Genomic DNA, 25006 nt, shown 5'->3' with positions numbered 1-25006 from the left:
CTCCTTGTAATTAAATGACCAATTATATTTGAACCACTTCAAGTGCAACATTTAAGACTCTCCTCCTCCTTTGAGCTATATTGTGATGAAAAGAGACAGCCACTGTCATGAAGGACAGAGCATTCAATCCTTCACTCCATGAAGCTTACAAAAGTCCTTTAACTACAAAGTGAACCCATTGAATTAAATCCTTTTGTTCTTAGTATTGCAACCCTTATCTAACCTCAAACACACCGTTGCTTGAGCTGAAAACGCGTCTGTTTTTGAAAGGGTTTTTTCAAAAAGAGTTGCATATTTATTTAGTTTTTTTTTTTTTTTTTTTTTACACGTTCCTGGACTCCCAGATTCTGTTTGTAATGGTTGCTTGGTAATTGAAGTTAATTCTGTTTTCCCACCTCTTCTACAGAGTTTGTTCAGAGCGTGGTTGGCAGAGAAAGAGGAGGCCTTGAGTGAAGTACAGACCAGCAATTTTAAGGACCCAAGTGAAATGAATACTAATGTGCGCCGATTAGCAGTAAGTAGAGTGCCAGTTCTTGGTAGCTGCTGTGCTGCAATTACAGCATTTACCTAGCAATATAATGAGTTGTAAATGTAAAGAGCCTAATGTTGTTAGTGTCACTTCAACTTCTTAACTAAAAATTAAGTAGAACAAAAGAAATCACACCCTTAGTTCAATAATAGCTGCAGCAGACATTTTAAAACTAACTACCTTTAATTTCTAAACTTCAAAGCAGGATTTCCATATTTGGAGAAGCCTTTGATTGTTTTGACATTATATCCTGTAGACCCTAAAAGAAGACATGGAAAAGAAGAGGAGGACCCTAGACCAGCTGTCTGATGCAGGACAGGATGTGATATCGTTACTACAGAACGCTGAGGCAGGAGCCAAGATTGAGGCAGACACAGAGGAACTGGCCCATAGATGGGACAGCCTGGTGCAGAAGCTGGAGGACTGCTCCTTCCAGGTGTGTGTCATGTTTTCGCCCTGGTTTTGCATGTAACTTTACTTAAAGGAGTTTTGTCTTCCTGCTGACTGTGCTTGAAAATGTCACAGTGAATAGCTGATAGAAATACAAGGATACCAGCTGAGGCAATTCAATACTGTGGTAAAAAAGCACATGGCTGCTGACGCAGACAAATCCAGCAGGTGCTACAGTTAACATCAGAATGTAATGGAGCTTAATTTAACTCACAGTGGTGAATGTCAGGAACCTTTAGAAGCTCCCACTTAGATCATCGTGGAAGAAAAATGAAAGCTCCCTTTGAAAAACTGTAGTTCTTATCAGTAAATGGCTGGTATGGTAAAAATGGCTCAACCTATGTTGTTTTGGCCTGTGCGGTGGTCAGGATGTAAGACAAAAAGGGGAAGTAGGGCAAGGGAGAGGTCTAGTGGTTGGTTCATTGGAGGTTAAGGTTTACATTTTGTAAATATTTTTTTATTGATCAATCTCAGACAATAGAAAAGTAGTATTTCACTACACATTGTACTTAATGATGTATGTGGCAAATAAAGATTGATTTGATTTTAACAAATGGAAGAAGTGTGGAAAATAATAACAGAAACATTAAAATCACCCTGCTGTTCTGTTATCCCCAAAGTAGTTTGTAGTAGTTTTAGTTGGGTGACATAAATAGTAATTATGGTTTATAATAAAACCAACATTCACAGTTTGAGGATTTAGTTGGCCACTGTGGAAGGATTTTATGTAAAACTTCAATACTAACATTTATGATTTTTTTCCTACAAGACTGGTAAAGTAGAAATACATTAAAGAATTAGTAGTAGTAGTAGTAAAAAAAAGTAAAAATGTTGTGTGAAAATATTTGGTTAGGGTTAGGCTTGTTTATCACTTTGTGACTGTGGTTGATTGTTTTTCTTCACCGCGCTCGAATGCACTGCTAAGGTGATGGAAGCTGTGACTGATGCGGGGATGACTCAGGTGGAAGAACAGGTCGTCGTTGATACGGTTGCTGTGGCTGCAGCTGCTTCAATCGCTGACCAGGAGTTGGCCCCACCTGCCCCTCCTAAGAAACGACTGGTGGAGACAGATGCAGAAGTCAGACGAGTGTAAGAACTGGGACACACAAACACACATAGAGACAGACTCTATCTCCCCTACCAGAAAAGTATAAACATTAAAGACATATAAACTCACAAATATCTACACATTCTGTCTTCTGCAGGTTTGAAAATAAGCTTGCTGATCTACTGAGCTGGATTAAAACATGGAAGACCTCAGCTCAGGCACTGGCCTCCACACACCCTGAGACTTCACCTGACACCCCAGACCTGCAGGACAAGTTAAAGGTAAACCTGCAGATTATACATCTTAAAAAATAAATGATTTCAATTTAAAGTTAAAGCATATGTTTTGAAAACCACATCTTAAATATGTGTCGATCACTTTAGGGTTTGGAGTCGGAACTCACAGCAAAGGAAGCCGCAGTTAGTCAAGCGGTCCAGGAGGGACGAGGCTTGATGGATCAACTGGAGAGAGGTATGAGGCAAAGAGAGAACTGACCTTGCTCATTGTCACAGAAAGTGCGTAATCATGCACTAGCTTGAACATGGCAGTAAACCAAAGAATTATTCTCCTATAGTAGGCTATGATACTTATCGTCTCACGGTAGCTCATGACTACTGGCTCTAACAGAAATCTTCCATTTCCCTGTTAAATTGTGTTCTTTTGTTCCATATATTTTACTGCTTTTCCACAGCTGCTTGGTATTTTCTGGGTATTTACAAGCCTACATTTTTTTTTATTGTTATTCAGTTTTAGTTCAGTTATCTGAACTTTTGTGTGGGTGTGTGGGTGTTTGTAGATAGAGTAGTAAAAATCTGTCAGCCTGCAGGGTTGCTGACTTAATATAACTGGTCACGGAAATGAAGAGCCACTCAGGATTTTTATGTGTTTACACTGTTCTGGAGGCAGTGAGGGGTAGTGGACCAGCACTGCTAAGTTAGGGTAGATTTGTGAAATACCAAACTTTCCATTAAACTCAACTTTTTTTATTCCCTCATATCTGTGGTTCTTTTATTTGTGTTGTCTGTTTTCCAATTTTTAGTTTTTAGCCTTGCTGGATTTTCTTTCTCCTACCTAAAACACACACTGTGACACATTCAAACAAAATGATACTTAAAGTCTGCTTACATATTTGTTAACATGCATTTGACACGTGTCTCTGTAGAGGGAGTGCGTGTGGACTCGGTGAGGGCTGACATAGACCTGATCCAAACTGAGTGGGATGTGTGTGCGAGGGAGCTGCAGGCAGCCCGTGAGCGGGTTCGCACCCAGAGCCGGTTCACAGCGTTGTCTGCAGAGCTTGCAGATCTGGATCGGGCCTTGGAGGAACATGATCGATGGCTAGATTCAATCTCAGCTGTGGAAAAGTGCGACGAGGCCAAACTCAGAAGCCTGAGTGGAGAATGTCAGGTAATAGTCAGTGTCTCACTCCTCAATCACCCTAATCTCCTGTCTGTGACTTTGACCTTTAATCCTTTCATTTAGCCCCTTTAATTCAGCTCATCTAATTATTTTAATGTTTCACAGCAGACATGAAAAAACATATTAAAGGTATGGGGGGCAGAAAGGGGATTTAGTAAGAAGAAAAAAGTTATACTGTGAGTGGATTAAATGCTTTTAAAGTCAATGTAAGGTGTACAGAACAAGAGGGGTCTAACCTTTCAGGTGTGTCCTGAAGTGTGGAGTTTCCATTTAAGAGTAATTCACTTTCTGCAGGGAGGGAAAGCCTGTCACTGTAAAGCACGACTCCATCCAGTCACTTCCAGACCATTCAACAAACTCATTGTAGCAAGTGTGTGTGGTTTTCCTCATTTTTATACGGACAAATTTTATTAAGTGTCTGAATTCTTTAAGATGACACTGATTGTGCTTCATGGCACAACATAAATACAAGGAAAAACGCAGACTGTCTGCACACTGGATTGTAGCTCCCAAAGTCTTTTTTATTACTGATTGGAAAAAAGCAACATTTCATCAAGACAAAGAGGCATGTATAAATTAGTTTCATCATGCCAACGTCATCAAAAACGCAATTTCTGGCAACAGCCGACACCTGGTCACAATCAGCACATTATCAATGCCTGGAAAAAGTCACGAAAAACAGCCTCAGCCCCCACAACTATATATATACGGAGAAAATGTAAATACCAGGAGAATGGAAAAAAAGGAAAGAGGGAAAAAAGGGGGGTCACATCAAACCACAGCATAAATACAACACAAACAACGTTTATTAGTGAAACATACATTTTCCATTTTGTCTCATCAGTAAAAACAGAAGTCCCTAAAATGTTTAAGAAAACCACTAATCTTATTGGCTGTAAATGTATTCCCAGCTGCTTTCTGTTGTGTCAGATTGTTCATCCAATGTCATCACTCAAAATTTTCTGGCTTATTTTTTGGTCATGGGAATAACCCTATCTTGATCCAACTACATAAAATTTCCCTTTCTTTCTCTCTTCTTTCTAAATTTACAATAACATCAACAATGTTTTCTACAGTTTTAAGTATCACAACGCCTATTAACTCCTAATTGCATACAAATGAATAAACATCCTCCTTTCTCTCTCTCCTCAGTCTCAACTGGTCCAGGTCACGGCGCTGAACCCGCGACTGGAGCAGCTTTCTGCAGAGGCGGGGTCACTGGGAGCCATGCCTTCTTTGAAGGACAACATGGTAGTGGTATCAGCACATCACGCCTCCACACTTCAGCGGCTACAGAGCAAACAGCAAGAGGTCAACGAAGGTACTTCTGTTTAACTACACGGAAAAAATTTGCTAAATCAGTGGAGAGAAATGCTGTTCCAAAACTCTGAGCAGATTTCTCAGCACTAACAGCACCATTTGATATTCATATGAGAGCCTTGAGGCATCCTCTTACTACAGATAGCTGCAGGTCTGTAGATTTTTAAACCCTCTCTAAAACAAGGACCTATTTATCTCTCTTTGCTCTTGGCTCAAAGCTTTCAGGTTTATAGGGAGACTAAAAGAGTGATAGCTAAGATCAGCAGTCCAGTCTCACCAGCGTTGTGTAAATTTAACATTGGCTTTTATATGAATCCTTGGCCAGCCACAAGTAATGGATGATGCTCTTATATGGCCTTCCAAAGCTCACAGATGCGTGAGTGTATACGTGAGCGATCAAGTGTAAGATCATACCTGTGCCAGCTCCATCTTTACCTGACGACGTGACTTGGACTCGAAGCAGCCCTGAAAATCAGTCACTGTTTTAGTCTTGGAATTTACGTGCGCTGCTCTCCAAAAATGAGTCTGTAAAGGGAAACTTGAATGCTCTCTGCTCCTGACCCTACTGTAGGTGTGTGTGTGTATGTGTTTGTGCGTGTCTGTCTTTCTATGCCTCTTGGGCTTTTATGACTGTGAGGATTTGGATGAGAGCCAAGGAAAACCATTTTGTTTCTGCTTGAGGGCAGTTTGCCTCTCGCTGGGGCCTCTCACTACCCCTCCCCACTTCTCCCAGTTATACTCCATCTCTGCTCTTTGTGAATATAAACATAGCCTGATTATGTAAGCATTAAATCATCTGGTAATTAAAACACTGACAGATAAGGAGGGGAGAGGTCGAAGGAGAGTCATGAAGAAGAACAGAAGTATATAAGGAAAGAAATGTTAGCATGAAATAAACCAAATAAGGGTGAAGAAGCCACAAATGTGGACTGTGTAATTGTTATTTGCATTAAGAGTTGATGACAGCTTAACTTTGGCTTTGTATTGTATTCAAGAAAATATCTGCCATGATTGACACATAGGAGTAGGTTAAGAGAGCATAATTTAACTTACTTTGAGAAACATGCTGTCAAACATCTGGGATCCTCTGCATGGAAAACCCACACATGCACTCCCATACACAGATGGGGAGATCTCAAACCAGCTCACTGCCCCCTTGTGGTGGAAAACCTGATGCTTAAGACCTGATGCAGAAGTGATCCATAACTTAATAACTTTTCTCTCTCATTCTTCTGCTTGCTTTATTCCAGCCTTAGCCAGTCTAGAAACCAACCAGATGACACCGAGCCCGGTGGAGGGTCTAGAGGCAAGGCTGGCTACTCTGAGGGACGGAGTAGTCGACGTCCCTACCACTGAGGGGGCAGTGGAGCGGGCACAGGTGAGCGGTGCATGATCTTGATAAATGAATTCATGATTAAAAACATGAGTGAAAAACCGTGGTCAGTGTTCCACCAAACTTCATTTAAATCTATGATAACTAACTTGCTATTAAGTGAACTGATAACTACCGCGCAGAGAGACAAAAAGCACCAAAAACATAATCTCCCAAGTGCAGGTAACAATCATACCAAGCAAGGTATGATCACAAAGTTTCATTAATTAATTATTTAGTATTACACAGTATTACTATTGTCTTATTTATTTTTATGGTTTTGACTTTGGCATTTTGGCAACATTATGTACAACTTCATTATTTGCAGTTTTATACACTGACACTTGCACACTGACACCAAAATGTATTTAAATGGACAATGACTCAATTCCAGCTGGATTTGTCAGGTCAAAATAAATAAATAAATTTGTTGTTTTTAGTCTGTGTTCAGGTGTTACTCTTTTGATGTGCTCCTTCTAATTTTGATCATTGTGACATATTTTGCTAACTCTTTTATTAGTCTGCAACATTTCCAGGACAGTCTTGAAAAAGAGAAATTTACAAAAGTGCATCCTCTTATAGAAGAAAAGTCTGCAAACATCTTATCTTTGTTTTGAATGTTATGTATGTGGAGACTGTAGCTGATAACACAGGTGCCTTCTGAACTCTTGAGTCTACACTTGGTTTTTCTTAATGGTTGCTTTGTTTGTGTCTGTGTCTATGTGCTTGTACAGTATATCAGTGTGAATGTAAATCTGAGACTGCCATCAGAAAACAATAGGCCCCTTTATCAGTCATTCACTTCCCTCTGCACTGTATCAGACCGCTGTGTAGGAGGAAAAGGGTGTGTGTGGCATGTCCCTGTGTTTTTGTGTGTAGTTTTGAGATATGTGTGTCAATGTGTTTAGTGTGTTTCTCTCCTCCTCCTCCATCCTTCGGTGGAATGCGGCTCAGTCCGAGCTCTTGTTATCGTGGCAGATAGGGCATGGTGCCGGGGAGGGGGCGGGGTCGTGGCACATTCTGGGCAGCGTGCCCGTGCATGCAATACGGAGCTCCCTAACAGCTCAGTGTGGAGCCGCTCAGCCAGTCAGTTAGCCCGATCACTCCAACATACAATCCCATGACAGCCTCTCTGAGCTCTATTAGCAATTAGCCTAATGATAGCCGAGGTGATAGCCATCCGATTGGCTCTGTATAGTTTATTCCCATTTAAATGCACTCGCATTTCACTACACAAATGGGAACCGTTTATTAAATTAATTCAATAGTGATAACATAGTCAGTTGTTTTTTCTCATGTGGCAAAATGTGGGAGCAGTTTAATCACCAGTGTGTACTAACTTGTGGGCAAGGGCATTAATGTGATTGTAAGGTTTTATCAACACATTATTGTCCCTGTACACACACAATTATGTACAGGATGTAGTCACTACATAATTAAAGGTACCCTGCAGAGATTTTGACCACTAGTAGTGCTACGGAGCTACGTTTTGAGGAGCCCCCAAGAAGGTGGATGATACACATTTTTGTTGTTGTTTCACTGATTGACACTTGGTGCCAAATACTTGCCAATAATAAAATACTGTTTAAAAAAATGAAAAATAAAATTCTGGCAAACTCTTTAAAGAATAGTATCACTTGGGTGTCCTTATAATCAAATTTTTAAAAAACCCCAAAACCTTTAGTGGCAATAAGAGTTTCCAGGCTTGTCTATCACTTCTGCACAAACCTCAGACATGTTGTTTTAACCCTGAACTTTTGTTCACCTCAGGGTCTGTGTCTAGAGATTGAGCGAACACAGCAAGCTTCCGATCCTGCGGAACTACAACGATGGAGTCAGCTGTCCTCCAGGGCCCGTGAGGAGCTAGGCACACTGCAGTGCATCCTGGGTAGCATGAAGGACAATCAGGTAGAGGAGCTGTCACTGGTAAAAGTGAAAAGCTGGAACAGTTATGTTTTTGTCTTACAGTATTGTTCAGAATATAACGGTAATAATACAGTGGTTGAATGTCGTCGTTAGGTGCGTTTGGTGGAAGTAGAACGTTGGTTGGATGCAGTTCAGGAACTGTTGTCTCGGGATGCTACGGGGTTGGGCGACACAGAGGGTCTACAGGAAGAGCTTAACCAGTGCAAGGTGAGAAGATGGTGCACAATATGAAAAAAATTGGTAGATTTTTTTTTTTAGTTTAAAACGCATTTTGACGTACTCATATAATGACACTATAATTGTATTACTTAAAAGTTACTATTACTGTTGTTTATGTTAACATCATAATTATTTAACAATAGGAAGAGATTACAGATATTGCAATTTTGAATTCACCTGATTTTAAATATAAGAGTTAAATAAAGACTTACTCTTAAGGTTTTTATTCTTTCTTTGTTCTTCTGCCATCAAGGAGCATGTGAATGAGATGGAGTCAGTGGAAGGTTCATTGAAGCAGATAGGAGAGAATGTGAGTTCTGTGCAGGCGGCTGCGGTCCCAGGGCTGGCCAAGTGGGGGCAGGATAAGTTGGACAAGTGTCGGAGCAGATGGGAAGAGCTCAGCAAACAGGTGAAGAAAAACTTTTTATTATGTGCCTCTGTTTGTATTCAGTTTGCAATAGGTGTTTTTTTGCTCATGTGATATATGTTTGATAATAACAATGCTTATTTTATGTGTATGAATATGATTCATTAATCTCAAACTGTCAAAATCATCTGTAGTCCAAAGTCAGAAATACACTTTAGTGCATTAACACATTTTAATTGTGTCTTTGGATTTACAGTTTGATATTCTGCAATGTTGACTGGGAAACATTAGGATTTAGTGCCAGCTCTAAATTAGCCTATAAACTGCAGTCTTACTTAGATCATTCTGCAGTTTATTTGATGGCATATCCTTCTCTCCAGCTGCTGAGACATCAGGACCGTGTGGCAGAGAGTCAAGAGAGGCAGGTGAATCTGAGGAAGGACTTGGCTGAGATGCAGGAGTGGATGACCCAGGTCGATGAGGAGTTTTTGATGAGGGACTTTGAGTACAAGAGTCCTGAGGAGCTAGAGGCATCACTGGAGGAGATGAAGGTGAGGATGGAGGTGTTGGATGTAGTCCAGTGGGGGCACACTTACACTTGGAGGAAACAAAGGGACTTTAACGCTTGTGTGTGGGTTGTACTCTCTTTCTCTGTTGCTGTCTTTATCATCCTCTTACCTCTCCTCATCTCTCATAGAGGGCTAAAGAGGATGTGCTGCAGAAGGAGGTGAAGGTGAAGATCCTGAAAGACAGCATCAACATGCTGGTGTCCAGAACATCGCCCCCTGGTGGAAGCAGTGCGCAGGAGCTGACCTCAGAGCTAGAGGGAGTACTCGCCAACTACCACAAGCTCTGTGACCGCTTCAAGAGCAAGTGCCACACCCTGGAGGTAATGTGTGTGTGTGTGTTGATGTGAGGTTTTTTATTTTGGGGAAGATTAAAGGATGACACTTTTTTTTTTTGTCTGTTGGTGATTAAAAATATTGGTCGTCTGACAGATTAACTGTATTGGCTTCAAAATGTTGTTTAAACGATGGCCACCTCTCTTATGGTAAAAATTGTTATATTGTTGTAAAAATATATTTCCACCACAGCTTCACAGTTTGTAGTTTTGGATTGAAAATACAGAAGCATGTGTCATAGTGCATTTAAGTTGGCTTTGAGTTTAGAGTTAAAGTTTGTCTCTGGTATTAAAAGCTGCTGTGACACATACTCACATAAAAATAATTCTTAATTTTATGCATCATTCACCCAATTTGTCCACCAACTTGCAACTCTCATGGTTCAGCATTAGAATGAAATGTTGGTTTATGCGATGTGTTATTTTCTAGACTGCCCTTTATTATTTTCCGTGGGAAGAACGAGACAAGCTGGAAGGGAATACTTGTGATTCTAGTTTTCACTGCTAATCTGAGAGTGTAAAGTTGTAGGTTTCAGGCACTGTTTTGGATTATCATCACCCCCCTCTACAGGGTAAAGGTCAGACACGTCACTGAGTTGTACTTATGCTGATGTTTACACTTGCCTGAAGTCCATTAGTCACCACCCCCTCTTTGTTCTTTGAGTTTTGTAGCTTAATTTAAGTATAAGGGGTATTACAGATTTTTTCTCAATGGGTCACTGTGAAGTGTATTCTCATATTGTCCTTTAAGATAGTAAGTAAGTGCAAACTTCATAGACCTGTCACTTTATAGTAACATCATTTATGTTTCTCTGGTTGTGCACTACTGTATTTAAATGTCTTTGACTGGGTCTTTCTGTGTGTGTTGGGGTATATTATGTAGGAGGTATGGTCCTGTTGGATGGAGCTGCTTCAGTATTTGGACATGGAGCAGAGTTGGCTCAGCACCCTGGAGGAAAAGGTCCAAGCTACTGACAACTTACCAGAGAGCACTGAGGCTGTTAATGAAGCTCTGGAGGTACAAACACACTCTGTAAACATACTTACATATTTTTCTTCTTCTCTTTCTCTTCTGTTAATTAAATAATGTTACTATATCAGAACTACCGGATTATTTTTCAGAAAAAGTTTTGTTAAAATGCACATATTCATCCTCCATGGCTGTCGACACATGATAACATACGGTGAATCTCTGGTACTTATTGTGGAAATGAGTTTCTTTATAAATACGTAAGTAACAATGCACCATTGTGTTAGACCAGCCATCCATCTTTGAATATGTTTAAAATTGCACTTGTTTCTTTACTTATTCCTGTACCTTTTTTGAAAGGAGTTGCTCTTTGATCTAAAGACATCCAGGAACTCATTTAATATTCTAAGTCTGTTAATGTCATTGTTGTCTTTGACTCTGTCTTCCAGATTTCTTCTGCTTTGTCTTGTTGCTATATCTGTAGACAGCCTGCAGCATGACTGTCAAAGTCACTTTAATCACAGCCCTTCTTCTGTAACATTGCATAGTGATGAAGGAAATTGAAGACCCTTGAAGACAATGTTCTTCTCTTCTCTTCTTTGTCCTTATGTGTTTTTGGCAGTTTTTTTTAAACTCTTTGTGTCTCCCACCCACTCTTTCTTTTTCTCTCTCGCTCTCGCTCTCCCGTTCTATTCCTTTGAAACTCATTCTCACCCCCGTCCTAATCAGCTGTCGCTCTCTCTCTGTCCATTACCTCCGGGAAGGAGAAGCACATTTAATGACCCCACATAAACAATGACTGTTGGATCCAAACAAGCGCCGTCACTCGACTAGCTTCTCTCTCACTTGTCTCCGATTTCTTGTTCAGTTATCATCTCTTTTCCGTTTGCCTGTATCTGACACACCCAGCGCAGCAATTTCTGCATCTGTAATCCATCTGTTTGCTCAGCTTTTTGAGTCTTTCTCACTCATTTACTGGATTTCTTGTTGGAACTGTGAAGCAGTTTAATTTTCTTGATCTTCATCAAAGGATTGTTTTATCGTTGTTTTGGAATTTCACTCCCTCAAACTCCTTCCCTTTTTGCTCGATTTTCATGATTCTTTGCTCATACGTTTAACCTTGTCCTCTCTCCCTGGTTCTCCATTTACCACCAGTCTTTGGAGAGCGTGCTTCGCCACCCCGGGGACAACCGGACACAAATCAGAGAGCTGGGTCAGACGCTGATAGATGGGGGCATACTGGACGAACTCATTAGCGAAAAACTAGAGGCCTTCAATTCCCGCTACGAGCAACTCAACCACCAGGTCAGGACCTTGTTTTTTTGTGTAAGCAAATGTGAGCAGTGTGTATGTTTGTTACTGTAGAAAGAATTTGGGAAAATTATTTGGATTAATTTTCAATATACAGTATTAAGATCTACACTTTCATTTCAGAGTGAATTTGTATTTGAATACATCCTTCCTAAACCTTTGCACAAGCTGTGAACAAATAAATATACTCAACACAATCATACATATTCATAGTTTTATTAGTTATATAATATCTGTATATTTTGGTAAATCACTGCTATATCAACACTATAACTCTATATAGAGTTTATTTCATCATTATGTACATGTTATGCTTGATATATTTACAGATATTTTCCATATTTAGTCTTTTCCAGCTATCAGGGCATTAACGTATCTTACCTTGACTGTGAAATATTATAATACTTATGTGAATCTAAAAGCAATGATGAACCCAACTGTGGAAGATTTAAAGCTGAGACTCGCCGTCTGTGTCCTCCGCTTCCAGGCAGTGAACAGGCAGATTGGCCTTGAGCAGCAGCTGCAGACACTGAAGGAGAACGAACAGGCGCTTCAAACACTGCAGGAGTCTCTGAGCCAGCTGGACCACACACTTACCTCCTACCTTACTGACCGTATTGACGCTTTCCAGCTTCCACAGGAGGCACAGGTACACTACAAAAGCACAACACGCACATTCACATTCAGGGGAGCCACCGGACAAGACGTCTTACTTCATATACTGTATTATCTCACTTATTAACTCACTTGTCTGAAGGCCCTCCCTCCAGTTAGGGGCCTATGGAACAGTAGTAAAATAAATGTACTGTTACATGAGTAACAGTTTATAATTTAGTTGTTAAATTGATCCTAAGTAGCATAAAACATTCCTCAACTCCTAAATTATTCTTATAAATCTATCTAAACCACTGTACTACATATGTACTACAGTGTTATATGTCTACAAACACTAAGAAAAAACATAATGAATGCATAAATACACATGAAATAGGATCTGTACTCATTCCTTCTTTTCCCTCAGACCATAGGGGCAGAGATCGCAGCCCACGAGGTGACAGTTGAGGAGATGAGGAGGAGGAACGTGGCCAACTTGCCTCCTCCCACCACTGATGGCAAAGCTGCCAGAGGTGGGACCATGCTGGACCAGCTGCAGGTAACAGTGACTCCTTCTGGAAAACATTAGGAACTGCAGGAATTGTTGTCAGTCTGGTTTCTCCTCCTGCTGTCACCACAACATAATCATATGACATAAATGAAGCAATACTCCCTATAATCTGTCATGTGGAGCAGAAATAAAAAATCTAAACTAAACTTTTTTACATGCAAGACAAATACCAGTTCATGGCACCATTGTAAAAGTAGTGGTGCAGCCGTGTATAATCTGCATTGTGATATTGTTGTCCAAGTTTGTTAACCCCACCCTTCACTTCATTGCAGAGGAAACTGAGGGAGATCTCCACGAAGTACCAGCTATTCCAGAAGCCTGCTAACTTTGAGCAGCGCATGTTAGACTGTAAGAGGGTCCTGGATGGTGCCAAGGCCGAGCTGCACATTCTGGATGTCAAGGACGTGGAGCCGGAAAAGATCCAGTCTCACCTCAACGGCTGTATGGTGAGAGCTGCGGTTTCTTTCTTTTACACAAACTCTGATTGCAATGTAATTTGTGCAAATTACAAATGTTTAGCAAACTTTAATGTAAAGACGGAGACACAAACAATGATATATGCCGGTCTAGCTACCTGTTTTTGCCGGCACAGACACACAGTTTATCTCACCCAAACTTTTCCCTTCTTTCCGCTGTATAGAAACTCTACAAGTTGCTGAGTGAGGTGAAGCTGGAGGTTGAGACGGTGATAAAAACAGGTCGACAGATTGTGCAGAAACAGCAGACGGAGAACCCCAAGGCCATGGACGAACAGCTCACTGCTCTCAAACTGCTGTACAATGACCTAGGGGCACAGGTAACTTAACTTAAAATTTACTTTCAATGTTCTACAAACTACAGCACTGGCTGGATTTATAGTATCACTCAGCATCTCTAAAACCATTTTACGACAAGTTTGTTCCTTTTCTTCACAGGTAACAGAGGGCAAGCAGGACTTGGAAAAAGCTTTGTCTCTGTCTCAAAAGTTCCAGAAGGAGAGCGCCACCCTGCATGAGTGGCTGACCACCAGTGAGGCTCAGCTCCAGGAGAAGAACAGCTGTGGAGACATGCCGGCTGACATTGATGCTGAGATTGCATGGGCAAATGTGAGTAGTAGTCTGTGTGTGTGGACCTATTTAGGGGCAGTCTATTTTACTATTTTTATTTCTAATTAAGAAGAAAAAAAGAGGAAGGAAAAAAACTAATGAAAAGCCCTGGTTGTATTCAGTCATCAAATCTCCTTAGCAGTGTTTTTGCTTTTAGCCAGTAGGTGGAGCAGAGGCAATTTGATGTTTCTGAGAACAACAATTTCCTCTAACACTGAAAATAAACTGTATCAACATTGTCAAGAGAGGACAACTAAGGGACTGTCAAGAGAAATTCTTCAGCTGTAATTGAATCCATACTCACCCTTTCAGCAGCATCCTTTTTGTACAGAATAGTATGTATTCATAATTGCCATTCTGCTCTCCTCACTCTGAGACCCCAATTCATTGAAATGGCCTCAAAGTTATACATCATCTACCACACTGAACCAACCCCCGTTTTTACCCCTTTGTCCAAAACACTCAACAACAGCAACATTATTAAAATGAAATCTTGCTTTAGAAACACTACGTCCCCAGAAACAGGATGGATTGTAAATGGCTCACAGGTTCACACCAAGTCAACAACAAAAAATGAATTTTTTTTCCTTCAAATTTATATTTCAAGGTACATTTTTTTAAAGGTTTTCAAATGTATATGCAGTTGTTTATATGAAAACTTAGGGTATCAAGGCAGTCTGTTTTTGGTTTGTATCACATGTGTGTGTGAGTGTGGTTCAGGTATTCCTTATGTTGTGGGGACTGTTCACACAGTCATGTTTTGGGGACTTGCTGCCCTTATGGGAACAGGAAACAAGTCCCTGTAATGTTAATCATTAATTTTAGGGTGAAGACTTGGTTTAAAGTTAATGTAACTTAAGGGCTATGTTATGGTTAGGTTAAGGTTAGGGATAGGGTTAGGCAAGTAGTGGTTATGGTTAAGGTTAGGATAAGTCTCCAGGAAATGAATGTAAGTCAATGTAATGTCCCCTGAAGTGATAGAAACACGACTCTGTGTGTGTGTGTGTGTGTGTGTGTGTGGGTGGGTGCAATAAGATAAATCCTACCAACTGCTAGCTGATATGGCAATAAATTATTGAAACTTGGAGGTCATCACATGAACTTTTTTAATATACAGTATTGCATTATTTGTGTGTGTGTGTTGCTGCACCAGGGCCTGCTGAAGGAGTCGGAGCGTCGTAAGGCAGAGCTGTCCAGCTTGATGGAGACCAACGCTGGTCTGCAGACTCTGGTGGAAGGCAGCGAGGTGCAGCTGGAGGACCGACTGTGTGGCCTCAATGAAGCCTGGGGCCGCGTTCGCACCCTAACTGAGGACTGGCTTAGCGCTGTGCTGGTGAGTGCAAATATTTTATACAGTAAGGCTTAATAAATAAAGAGTTCTGTGTTCTTTATTTTATGTTCTGAGTAAGTAGATTCTCCCACCTGCTTTAAGTTTTAATATCCATGCTTATACAATACATTTCCAAGCTGACAGGTTAATCCAGAGTGGATACATTTTTGTCTTAGCTGTCCCTTTCAGAATGCTTTTACTATGTGTTAATGACAAATCTCCTGTAATTTTTTCCTTCATTATAATACATATCAAATATTCTGAAATAATTAATGCACAGTTGGTAATTTTTGAAATCCTAAAAAGTTAATTGAGTTTGAAAGTTCTGATTTATTTGTTGTTTATTTTTCTTTTAAAGATTTACAATTCAAATAACAGATTTCCTGATTATACCCTGTTAGTCAATTGATTTTAATAGATTGGCCAAGAAATAAACTTTTAAACAGAAAATGCAGGAGGACGTTTTATATGTAATTAACATTTTTATGTCCTAATGAAAACACTGAGCCTTTGTTTTTCTTTGTGTGTGTGTGCAGAGTCACCAGAATGAAGTGGAAATTTTTGATGAGAACCTGGCTCACATCAGCACTTGGCTCTACCAGACCCAGATCCACCTAGATGAGGCTGAGCGGCTCGCCCCGACAGAGAGGGAAAAAGTGGTCAAGGTAAAGGAGAGACAGTTGTTCCAGTGTGAGAGAGAAAACAATCATTATGAATTTAGGGAGAAAGGCCGCAAGGCGTGGACCCGTACACCCAGTACACAGAAGATTTTGAGGTTGCCAGTCTGACTTTATGCATGGCATCATTACAAAGTTATTCATTAATACAAATTACTGTTTAATTGTAAAGTCTGAAAAATATGTAAAAATTGTAGAGCTTACAGGAAGTGCATTCTGCTAAAATCCAATGTTACCCTGTGGTATAGAAATATCTTAATGCATTTACTTATAAAAAGATTAGTTCTATACTGCAATGTAAAAAAACAACAATTTCTTAAAGTAACACATCTGGGTTGTCCACAGTTTCAGCAGAAACTTTGTGTGTTTGGTTTAGATGGGAATTTTCAAGAAGAGTATTACTTGGATAATATAAGCACATTTTAATGAAGTTCTTGTTAATGGCGTAGCTCAACTTTGCCATGGGTCACCAAAAGGAATAAAAATAAAGTAAAAGATATAATTAAGGAAGGGGAAGAGAGTTTGTTGAAGTATGGGAAAGAGAGAGGGTGGCTAAATGAGAAAATGAGTGAAGAGGAGAAGCTGACCCTTTTTGTAGTTCTGTCAAATAATTTATCTCAGTTATATTAAATTCTTAACCCTTCCCTTCCTCTCCCTCGACAAGTGAAGGTTTCCACTAAATATCAGCAGGTCCCTGGGCCTGCTAACCTTGATCAGTACATACTGTGCTGAACTCTCTGGTCTGCTCCAAGGCTATTCTGCCACCCTGTCTGAGAGAGGAGAATGACTGATAGCACAAACAGATAAATAGATGACCAGCTACTCTGTGTCTGTCCTCAGCGCATGCTGGAAGAGCTGGAGGATATCAGTCTGCGTGTAGACAGTGTCAGGGACCAAGCAATCATCCTGATGACCAGCAGGGGGCCCGCTTGCCGAGATGTGGTGGAGCCCAAACTGGCAGAGCTCAACTGCAACTTTGACAAAGTGTCCCAGCACATCAAAACTGCCAAGGTACGAAAGCAACAAACTAAAATAACATTAAAGTCACAACATCAAACAGACCACATTAACTAATGCACAAGATCAGTGTGAAAAGTTTTGTGTCACAAAAAGCATGAAGTATAGTGTGTAAAATCAGTGTGTCTGTTACTTGTGTGTTGAAATACAGATGATGACCAGTTTGGAGTCAGGTGGTGTTGAGATAAACCAGCAGGCACCTCAGCAGGTACAATAAACTGTCATTAATACAAGTTGCAATGGCAATGGGACCAATAAAATAATATCAAAACCAGTTCACCAAAAAATACTTAACCTTATACAAGGGAGCCATAAGTAATTTCTTTCAAACTTGAAATACATTGAAACAGCTGCCAAGAGTCTTTATTGAAAATACTGTAGGTATATACATGCAGCCAACGTAATGAAAGATTAATGTATCACAAAGGATACATCAGTTCAACACTCTTATTTGAGCATCCAGTTTGAAAATTAATCTGCACTTTTCATCTTACCTGCTCTTGCAGACTTTCCTGAGATGTGTGTTTGCTCTTTCTCATCAGGTCATCATTCACAGCCAGGAGACCCGAGCAGAGAGTCAGTGTCAGACTCGTCCTGCTGACACTCTGGTCCCCAGTGAGGTGAAGGACCTTCAGGCAGAGCTCCAGGACACTCTCAGGGCTCTGCAGCAGCAGCAGCAGCAGCAGGATCCAGCAAACATCCTGGATGATGACAAGGTACACATAGTACCTTTCGATTTTATCCTTCTGTAGCATTTTTTTTATTTAAAACATTCAAGGCAACTGTAATAGTTATGATGATGGTGGTTGATAATAGTGCTAATATAAGAGGATATGTACACATAGAAAAGTAGCAAAGAAGTAATTGCTTCATTTATATGGAGCCACTAAATGTTGTAGTATTTTGAGTGGAATTGACATGCTGTCCATTGTGTAGTCAAAAGTTTTCATTAAGGTTTTCCATCTCTAGCAATTGTCCCGATGAATTTGAAAATACACACACACACATACACACAGACAATTGCCTCAGGTTGCCAATTATTCCCTTTCTGTTTCTCTAAACCTGAAGTTTTATGAGATTTTCTATGAACAATATGCTGGGCCACAGGCTATATAAAGCTGCCCTCTGATAAGACAAGCTTTGATTGGACAATTCAAGGTCTGGAATTCAATCTGTGTATGACGTTAAACACACTAGCAGAATAAACCTGGCCAATCCAAAGCAAGGTCAGTGTACCAGTCACTGACAATGCCAGTCACAAGCTCTCATTGTGTTTTTAACAGTGTGTCCACAGCGTCTCCACTCTAATCTACTTATTGCTTGTTTAATAAAGGAGCTATTTACAGCTAAAGTCAATTTCTGATGTGTAAGTTGTTATTTTCCAAGCCCACTGAATAGATGGATAGACTTAAGATGTATTGAAGACTGCTGTAATTAGAAAAAAGTTCCAGTTGGGACTGAATTGCAGGCTCTTGAACTTGTTATGTAACCTTTTGCCCATTCTCTCTCTGCACCAGATGGATGAGGAAAAAGCCAGTGTAGAGGACCTGCTGAGAAGAGGAGAAGACCTGCTGCAACAAACTCCAGACGAGGGCCAGAAGGAGGAGTTGAGACTTCTGTTGCTCCGGCTGCAGAGCCAATACTCTGCTCACAGGGTGAGATGCATAAAAAAAACTATGTTGTGTCTTCCTTAAGCGGGGCTTGTTGTGAGAATGTGTTTTTTATCTAAGAAAAAAGTATCTCTTTGTCATATTGTGTTTGCCCTTTTTGCACTGTTGCAGTTTGGTCAACATGCATGTATTTTTGTGTCTGCCTGGTTTAGGAATTGAGGGTGCTGCGGATCAGGCAGGTAGAAGTCTCGGTGGAGTCGTCATCTTCCCACATCTTCACAGAGCAGCTAAGAGAGTTTTCGACCGAGGTGAGGGACTCACATGTACAAAAAGGATATCATTTTCTTTACTGAGGTCTGGCCATCACTGTTTGTACTTAATTGGATGACTGTGGTTTTGGTTTAGCATAGAGTGACATGCTGTATTATCATGTGCCACAATAGGTGTTAATACAATTTATAATTTTCCCCCCTTTTCCTCCTTGGTGTAGGAGATGTCTGCAGTGGAGCAAAGCGGTGCTCCCGTACTGAGCCCCTCTGACTACCTGCTGGACATCAACAAAGTGCTCCTCGCCATGGCTGACAACGAGTTGCTCCTGAACTCCTCTGAGCTCAGCGGGGGGCTGTATGAAGACTTCTCTAGCCAGGAGGACACACTCAGGGTGGGTCGACACTGGAATACCAAACATAAGTCACAATTAGTTAGTGTAAACATGTTAAAACATTTCTGCAATATTGTTTGCTTTTGTGCGTTTGTGCGTTGAGTTTTCACAAGACAAACAGAAAAAGAAGTAGAAAAGCAAAACCTAAAGAACATTTGTCTGTAGTAGAAATAGACTCTAAAAGTGCACTTATGTATTACTTTATCCACCTGCAACCTTGTGGCACTTGTGTTGAGGCACTTATTCTTGAAGAGTTCTCTTTGATCTACTGTGGCTTGCATTATACCACCTTTGTTTATTGCTTTGGACAAAATGAATAAATGTAAATGTAAGAAATGATTTAACAGAAAACACTGCTCCTTTGGGAGGGAATTCCAAAACAAAATGTTCTGGGATTAAAGGTTTGGTGCCTTTCAGGCTTACATTTGGAGTTAAAATTTACTAGAAGTTCTTCGTTGGGGTATTTAAGGTTACTCAGCATCATAGAGGATTAAACTTGATAAGGCTTGAGGCTAAATCTGTCCTCTCTTTAGAAAATATTAAAGTCAGTCTCTCTCAGATAATCAGCTGCCACAACCGATGTGATGTGATTTTCTTCTATTTTCTACTGCTTGTTGTATGAACCTTAACGTCGCAGTACACGCTATTAAGCCACTAGGTGTTGCACTAGAGCACCAACATCTCAGACCAAAACAAACGTGTGTCGTTTACTCAATTAAGTTGGGGAAAAAAAAGAAAGCCGACAACTCACAAAACAGATCAAACTGTCAAACTAGGCAGTGCTGATCAAATATGGATCAAGATTCTGTTTGCATTGCCTATTTCTCACCTCAAATGTTTTCAGGAACATATTTTAGTGTACTGTTTAGCTGTAATTTGAGAAAGTTTGTGATGCAGCTGCCACTCTCAGCCGTTGCGGCTACCAAAACAAAGAACACAGATGCTTGGATAACAACACACACAGAGGGAGTGTGACTTCATTCACTGCTCCACAGGTCCACTATATCTTTACATAGCAAATAGTTGTTAGCTGACATCCAGGAAGTCTGTTTTAATTCTAAGTCTCCCCACTCTCTCTTTGCTGTCCCTCTTCCTTCATTTGTCTTTTCTTAGAATATCAAAGACAATCTGGAGCGTCTCGGTGAGCAGGTGGCAGGGATACATGAGCGCCATCCTGATGCCATCCGAGATGCTTCGCCCGCTGAGGTTGCCCAGATTGGAGACGCCCTCACACAGCTCAATGCTGAGTGGGACCGCCTCAACCGCATGTACAACCACCGCAAGGGGTGAGCGCTGTTGATTGAGCTTGAAAAAAATCTTTCACAGAAAATGTTGTGAAGCAAACAAGCTGCTATTTTTAGAAATAAATGTGTGTGAATTTGCGTGTCAGGATATTTTGCCGAACTGTAGAGAGAGCTGCCAGCTGTCCACTCGTCAGGAGACACCAGGAACAGTTAAAGAGATAGACCAGGGCACAAAATCAACCACCTTATACACCTTATATACACACACACACACACACACACACACACTGACCTTGATGACTATCAAAACAATGCCTTGGGCATAAACAATCTCATGCCTATTCACATATTCACTCATTCATTCACACACTCAATCACACACACACTGGATGACCTTGACTACCATCAACACAATTCCTTAGGCATAAACAGTCTCCATTTGCTGAGTACAGTATGTGCACATGCTAGAATAAGCTAGTAAGCTAATTTTGCAGATTGTACACAAAAGCTGAAGCACTCCGTATGTAATCAAAATAACCTCTGGGCATCATTAAAAATCAAAAGAATGGAGTATGTTTTGTAAAATTGCTCATCCAAAACTAATTGCCTTGCCTTGTCTCTCTGATCAGATTTGTTCTGCTCTAAGGGATGCTGTAAGAAGAAATAGCCCTCATGCAGACCATCAGTGCGATAAAGATCTGTTTTTTGTATTAGGCATTTTAAGTAATCAGCCTCTTGGTCTATGTTGATTTATTCAGTAGCGTCACTCTGAACTCTCCAGTCGATGCAGGTGTTTCTGAGCACCATTTTCCTGACATTTTTTAATGCATTTTATAGAGGTCAACTGCTCCATTTTTCCTTATCAGAAACTGTGGGATTTCCCAGTAGAACCTGGTTGTACCCTTAGACACCCGGATTCCTTCATTTCTCATCCTGTTCTGTATTAAGCCCACTCTGTCTAAAACCAGAGAAGTATAGATAAACAAAAAAGTAAGCCTAATTTCCTGTAATCACTGAAATTGCAAACTAACTCTGCAAAATTAACTCAGTTTAAGAAGGAAAAAAAAAATCTTATGCTGATAATTTCATTCTGCAGGTGTTATACATATGACATCCACTGAGTAACGGAAAAATTACATTACAAGTAAATTCCTCAGGTACTTTACTTAAGTGTTTCTGTTTTGTACAACTTAATACTCACATTCTACTAAATTTCAGTGGGAAATGCACTACTTTTTACTCCTCTACTACTTTATTTGAGTCACTAGTTACTTAACAGATTAACTATATATATACAAAATATAAGAAGAGTTCATAAATAGGATGTTTACTTTAGATAAAACTATCAGATATAAAGTAGTAGTATATAAAGTAGTTGAATTTAGCTCTGACCAGATACGACATTAAAATTCTGCTTACACTTTGCATCAGAAAAGGGAATGACTAATGGCAATAACATAATACTGTATATAGTAACAGTGATGGGAGCCATCATAACTTTTACTATTGATAGTTGAAGAACAGTACTAGTCAAAAATTTGGACACACTTAAAATAAATGAGAAATTGTGTCCAAACCATTGACTGGTACTGTATATTTTTCTGATAATATTTACATACTTTTACTCAAGTAACATTTTGACTTTTACTTGTAACACAGTATTTTAACACACTGATATGGATACTTTTACCTAATTAAAGGTTTAAATACTTCTTCTACCATGACCTCTACTGTCATTCATAAATAATGTGGTTCACACACCAACCTATATTTGCTGTGCGTTGAAGTTCCAAGTCAGATTTCCTTGAGCATATTTGTTTGGCATATTTCCTTTTAACATATTTAAATTAATACAAGTAAAGATTTGAGAAAAAGATAGTTGAGAGATCTATTTTTGTTTCACAAACCTCAAACAATGAACTTGAAAAAATGTTCCAAAGTTAATGGTTCCCCTTTTTCCAGTTTACGTTACAAACTCTCGTTACAGCCCTGGTTATTGTAGAGAAAGACATGGCGTGTGATTGTGTGCTCCCTTGTTGTGCCGCAGGAGTTTTGACCGTGCCATAGAGGAGTGGAGGCAGTTCCACTGTGACATGAATGACCTGAGTCAGTGGCTGGCTGACACAGAGACACTGCTGTCCGAGAGCGTTGGCCCTGAAGGACAGCTGGACCTGGACTCTGCACGACAACACCAAGAGGTCAGTAGAGGGTGATGGAGCATGTGGAGGTCTGAATGTGTGTTTTGTGTGAGTGACTGTGTGTGCGTGACTGCCTGAATTCACATGCACAAAAGTAATGATTTCTACATATGTATTTATTCACACCACCACTGAGACATCTGTAAGTTTAACTAAGCACACAGATTTTTCTATTTTTCTGTGTTTATTATATGATATTATATAGACAATATAGAAAGCATTGCATCTCATATGTTTATAAGCTCAAGGCAAGATTATTACCTTCCCAGGATACCCCAGTAATAAGTTTGAGATATTAGTAGCTAGATGGTTGGAAATGTTAGACCGGAGATAATTGCATTTTGTTCCCATGGGGAAAATAGGTGGTATACTTTACCTACTAAACAAACACACTGCACACATAGCTGTTCATTATTCAGAGTGAGAAATGGACAGAAATTAACTGAAGAGCAAGATGAAAAGAGGCCTTTAATTTTGCTTTGTTTGATTACTAAAGCGCCAATTTCATTTCAATAGGGGATTAAATTTTCTAAAGCCTGGGCATTATCACTGACACCACCGCCACCAATAACACCTTTATCATTTGCAGAGCTCCAGCTACACTCCATCTGTCTAGCTCTTTTACAAGTTTTCACAGTCACTGAGAATGAGACAAGGAATCAAGTGGATTGGAATTGAGAGCTCAATTAGCTGACTCACCCTTTAGCTGACTTTACAATCACTCTCACTACTTTATGGATGTGTCTTGGCAAGTTAAGTCTCTCTTGGTGGAAGCAGCTTAAACCAGTGGTTCTCAAACTTTTTCACATCAAGGACCCCTGAACTGCTTTTTTTTTTTTGCTTTTAGATGTTTTATTACAGAAAGTTTATGAAACCCATGACCAAAATAGTCATACATTCTGTCATTCTGTTACTTATGGATGGAATTATAGTGAAAATAGATGATTCCTCTTTTTGCTGGGGACACCCTGGAACTGCCTCAAGGACCCCTGGGGGTCCCTGGACCCCACCTTTAGAACCACTGGCTTAAACCTTGATTTGCCACAAATCATGCCCATGTGTCAGTCAAAGATTTGCCTGGTAAGATGGACTTGAGCTGGGGATTTGGCCCTGAGTGAATCGGCTTATGCTGTGTGATTGATCCCAGATTTCACCTTTTTTTTTTTTTTGAGGCTTTTTTTTCTTCTCCGTCTGTCATGCTCTCTTTCATCCCTTTTTACTTATTTTAGGAGCTGGAGGAAGGCCTTGCCAGCCACAAGCCCGTCCTAGCTGTACTGATCCGCACCGGAGAGCAGATAATTGGGCAGTTGTCATCCCCTGACGGACCCCTGCTTGAAGAAAAGCTAGATGCACTGGGTCAGCGTTGGAGAGCTGTCAACCGTCAGGTCCTGGACAGACAGCGCAGGTAGCGTATCCAAGGAAACACCATGGATGCCATGTAAATGAGGTTGTATGGATATAAAAGATTATGGGAATATACAGTACTGTACTCAAATTTGAATTCTGACACAATCATTGCTGTGTCTGGATTGAATAGTCTTGGTTTTACAGTATAATGTAGCACAGAGGTTAGCGCTTCCTCTCCACCTCTGACACACTTTGTTTCTTTATCGGTGTTTGGCAGGTTAACGTTATCAGTGTGGTCAATCAGTCTATAACAGCAATTTAAATGTAAATTTCAAGATTAAGCCTGCAACCTGGGGGAAATGGAGATCCCTATCTTAGTGCATAATGTATGTGTGTATGTGTGCAGGCTGGCTGGAGGGGACCCGGCCCTGTCAGACTTGGTGAGGAGACGTGAGGAGCTGGCTTTGTGGCTGGAACAGGCAGAAAATGCTGTTATTACCCTGCCTGTCAATGCCACCGACAAAAACCTGAAAGAACTCAAGGTACAGCAAGGACCAAAACATGACCAAGTTCGTATTAGTCACCTGACGCTTTATCGAAGCGCAGTGATTTCTATCTCCATTCCACAGCCGGTAGATTCAGCTGTTGTAATGGTCAACTCTGACTGTGTTGCTGTTTCCTGCTGTGTCTTTGCTCTTTTGCCCTTCTTGCCTCGCTGTACCCACAAGTCGCTCCCTGTATCTCAATCATTCCTACTTGGTGCAAAACCTGTCAAACCCAGCAAACATTCGCAGAACTGGCCTTTCACATCTCTTGTTTTGAACAATGCAATTTTGTTGA

General features: G+C 40.4%; 1 protein-coding gene across 4 annotated transcripts in view; it reads left to right on the top strand.

The window, feature by feature from the left end:
- utrn (utrophin) overlaps positions 1–25006 on the top strand; it is a 182938-nt gene that overhangs the window by 33922 nt on the left and 124010 nt on the right. For all 4 annotated transcript variants that reach the window (XM_042391219.1, XM_042391220.1, XM_042391218.1 and 1 more), the window contains 32 exons: positions 407–514; positions 786–965; positions 1905–2068; positions 2185–2308; positions 2411–2498; positions 3190–3434; positions 4599–4767; positions 6017–6144; positions 7909–8046; positions 8158–8271; positions 8537–8692; positions 9031–9201; positions 9348–9539; positions 10435–10569; positions 11677–11826; positions 12320–12481; positions 12854–12985; positions 13270–13443; positions 13638–13793; positions 13912–14082; positions 15236–15415; positions 15949–16077; positions 16930–17100; positions 17258–17314; positions 17649–17822; positions 18624–18761; positions 18929–19024; positions 19207–19377; positions 20491–20663; positions 22669–22819; positions 24049–24224; positions 24573–24708. In XM_042391219.1, coding sequence (XP_042247153.1) covers positions 407–514; positions 786–965; positions 1905–2068; positions 2185–2308; positions 2411–2498; positions 3190–3434; positions 4599–4767; positions 6017–6144; positions 7909–8046; positions 8158–8271; positions 8537–8692; positions 9031–9201; positions 9348–9539; positions 10435–10569; positions 11677–11826; positions 12320–12481; positions 12854–12985; positions 13270–13443; positions 13638–13793; positions 13912–14082; positions 15236–15415; positions 15949–16077; positions 16930–17100; positions 17258–17314; positions 17649–17822; positions 18624–18761; positions 18929–19024; positions 19207–19377; positions 20491–20663; positions 22669–22819; positions 24049–24224; positions 24573–24708 — 4809 coding nt within the window. The remainder of the gene's footprint in view (positions 1–406; positions 515–785; positions 966–1904; positions 2069–2184; positions 2309–2410; positions 2499–3189; positions 3435–4598; positions 4768–6016; positions 6145–7908; positions 8047–8157; positions 8272–8536; positions 8693–9030; positions 9202–9347; positions 9540–10434; positions 10570–11676; positions 11827–12319; positions 12482–12853; positions 12986–13269; positions 13444–13637; positions 13794–13911; positions 14083–15235; positions 15416–15948; positions 16078–16929; positions 17101–17257; positions 17315–17648; positions 17823–18623; positions 18762–18928; positions 19025–19206; positions 19378–20490; positions 20664–22668; positions 22820–24048; positions 24225–24572; positions 24709–25006) is intronic.

Source organism: Thunnus maccoyii, chromosome 17 (assembly GCF_910596095.1).
Source record: "Thunnus maccoyii chromosome 17, fThuMac1.1, whole genome shotgun sequence".
Lineage (NCBI taxonomy): Eukaryota > Metazoa > Chordata > Actinopteri > Scombriformes > Scombridae > Thunnus > Thunnus maccoyii.
The sequence above is the reverse complement of the archived record's forward strand: the minus strand, read 5'-3'. Positions and strand labels throughout refer to the sequence as shown.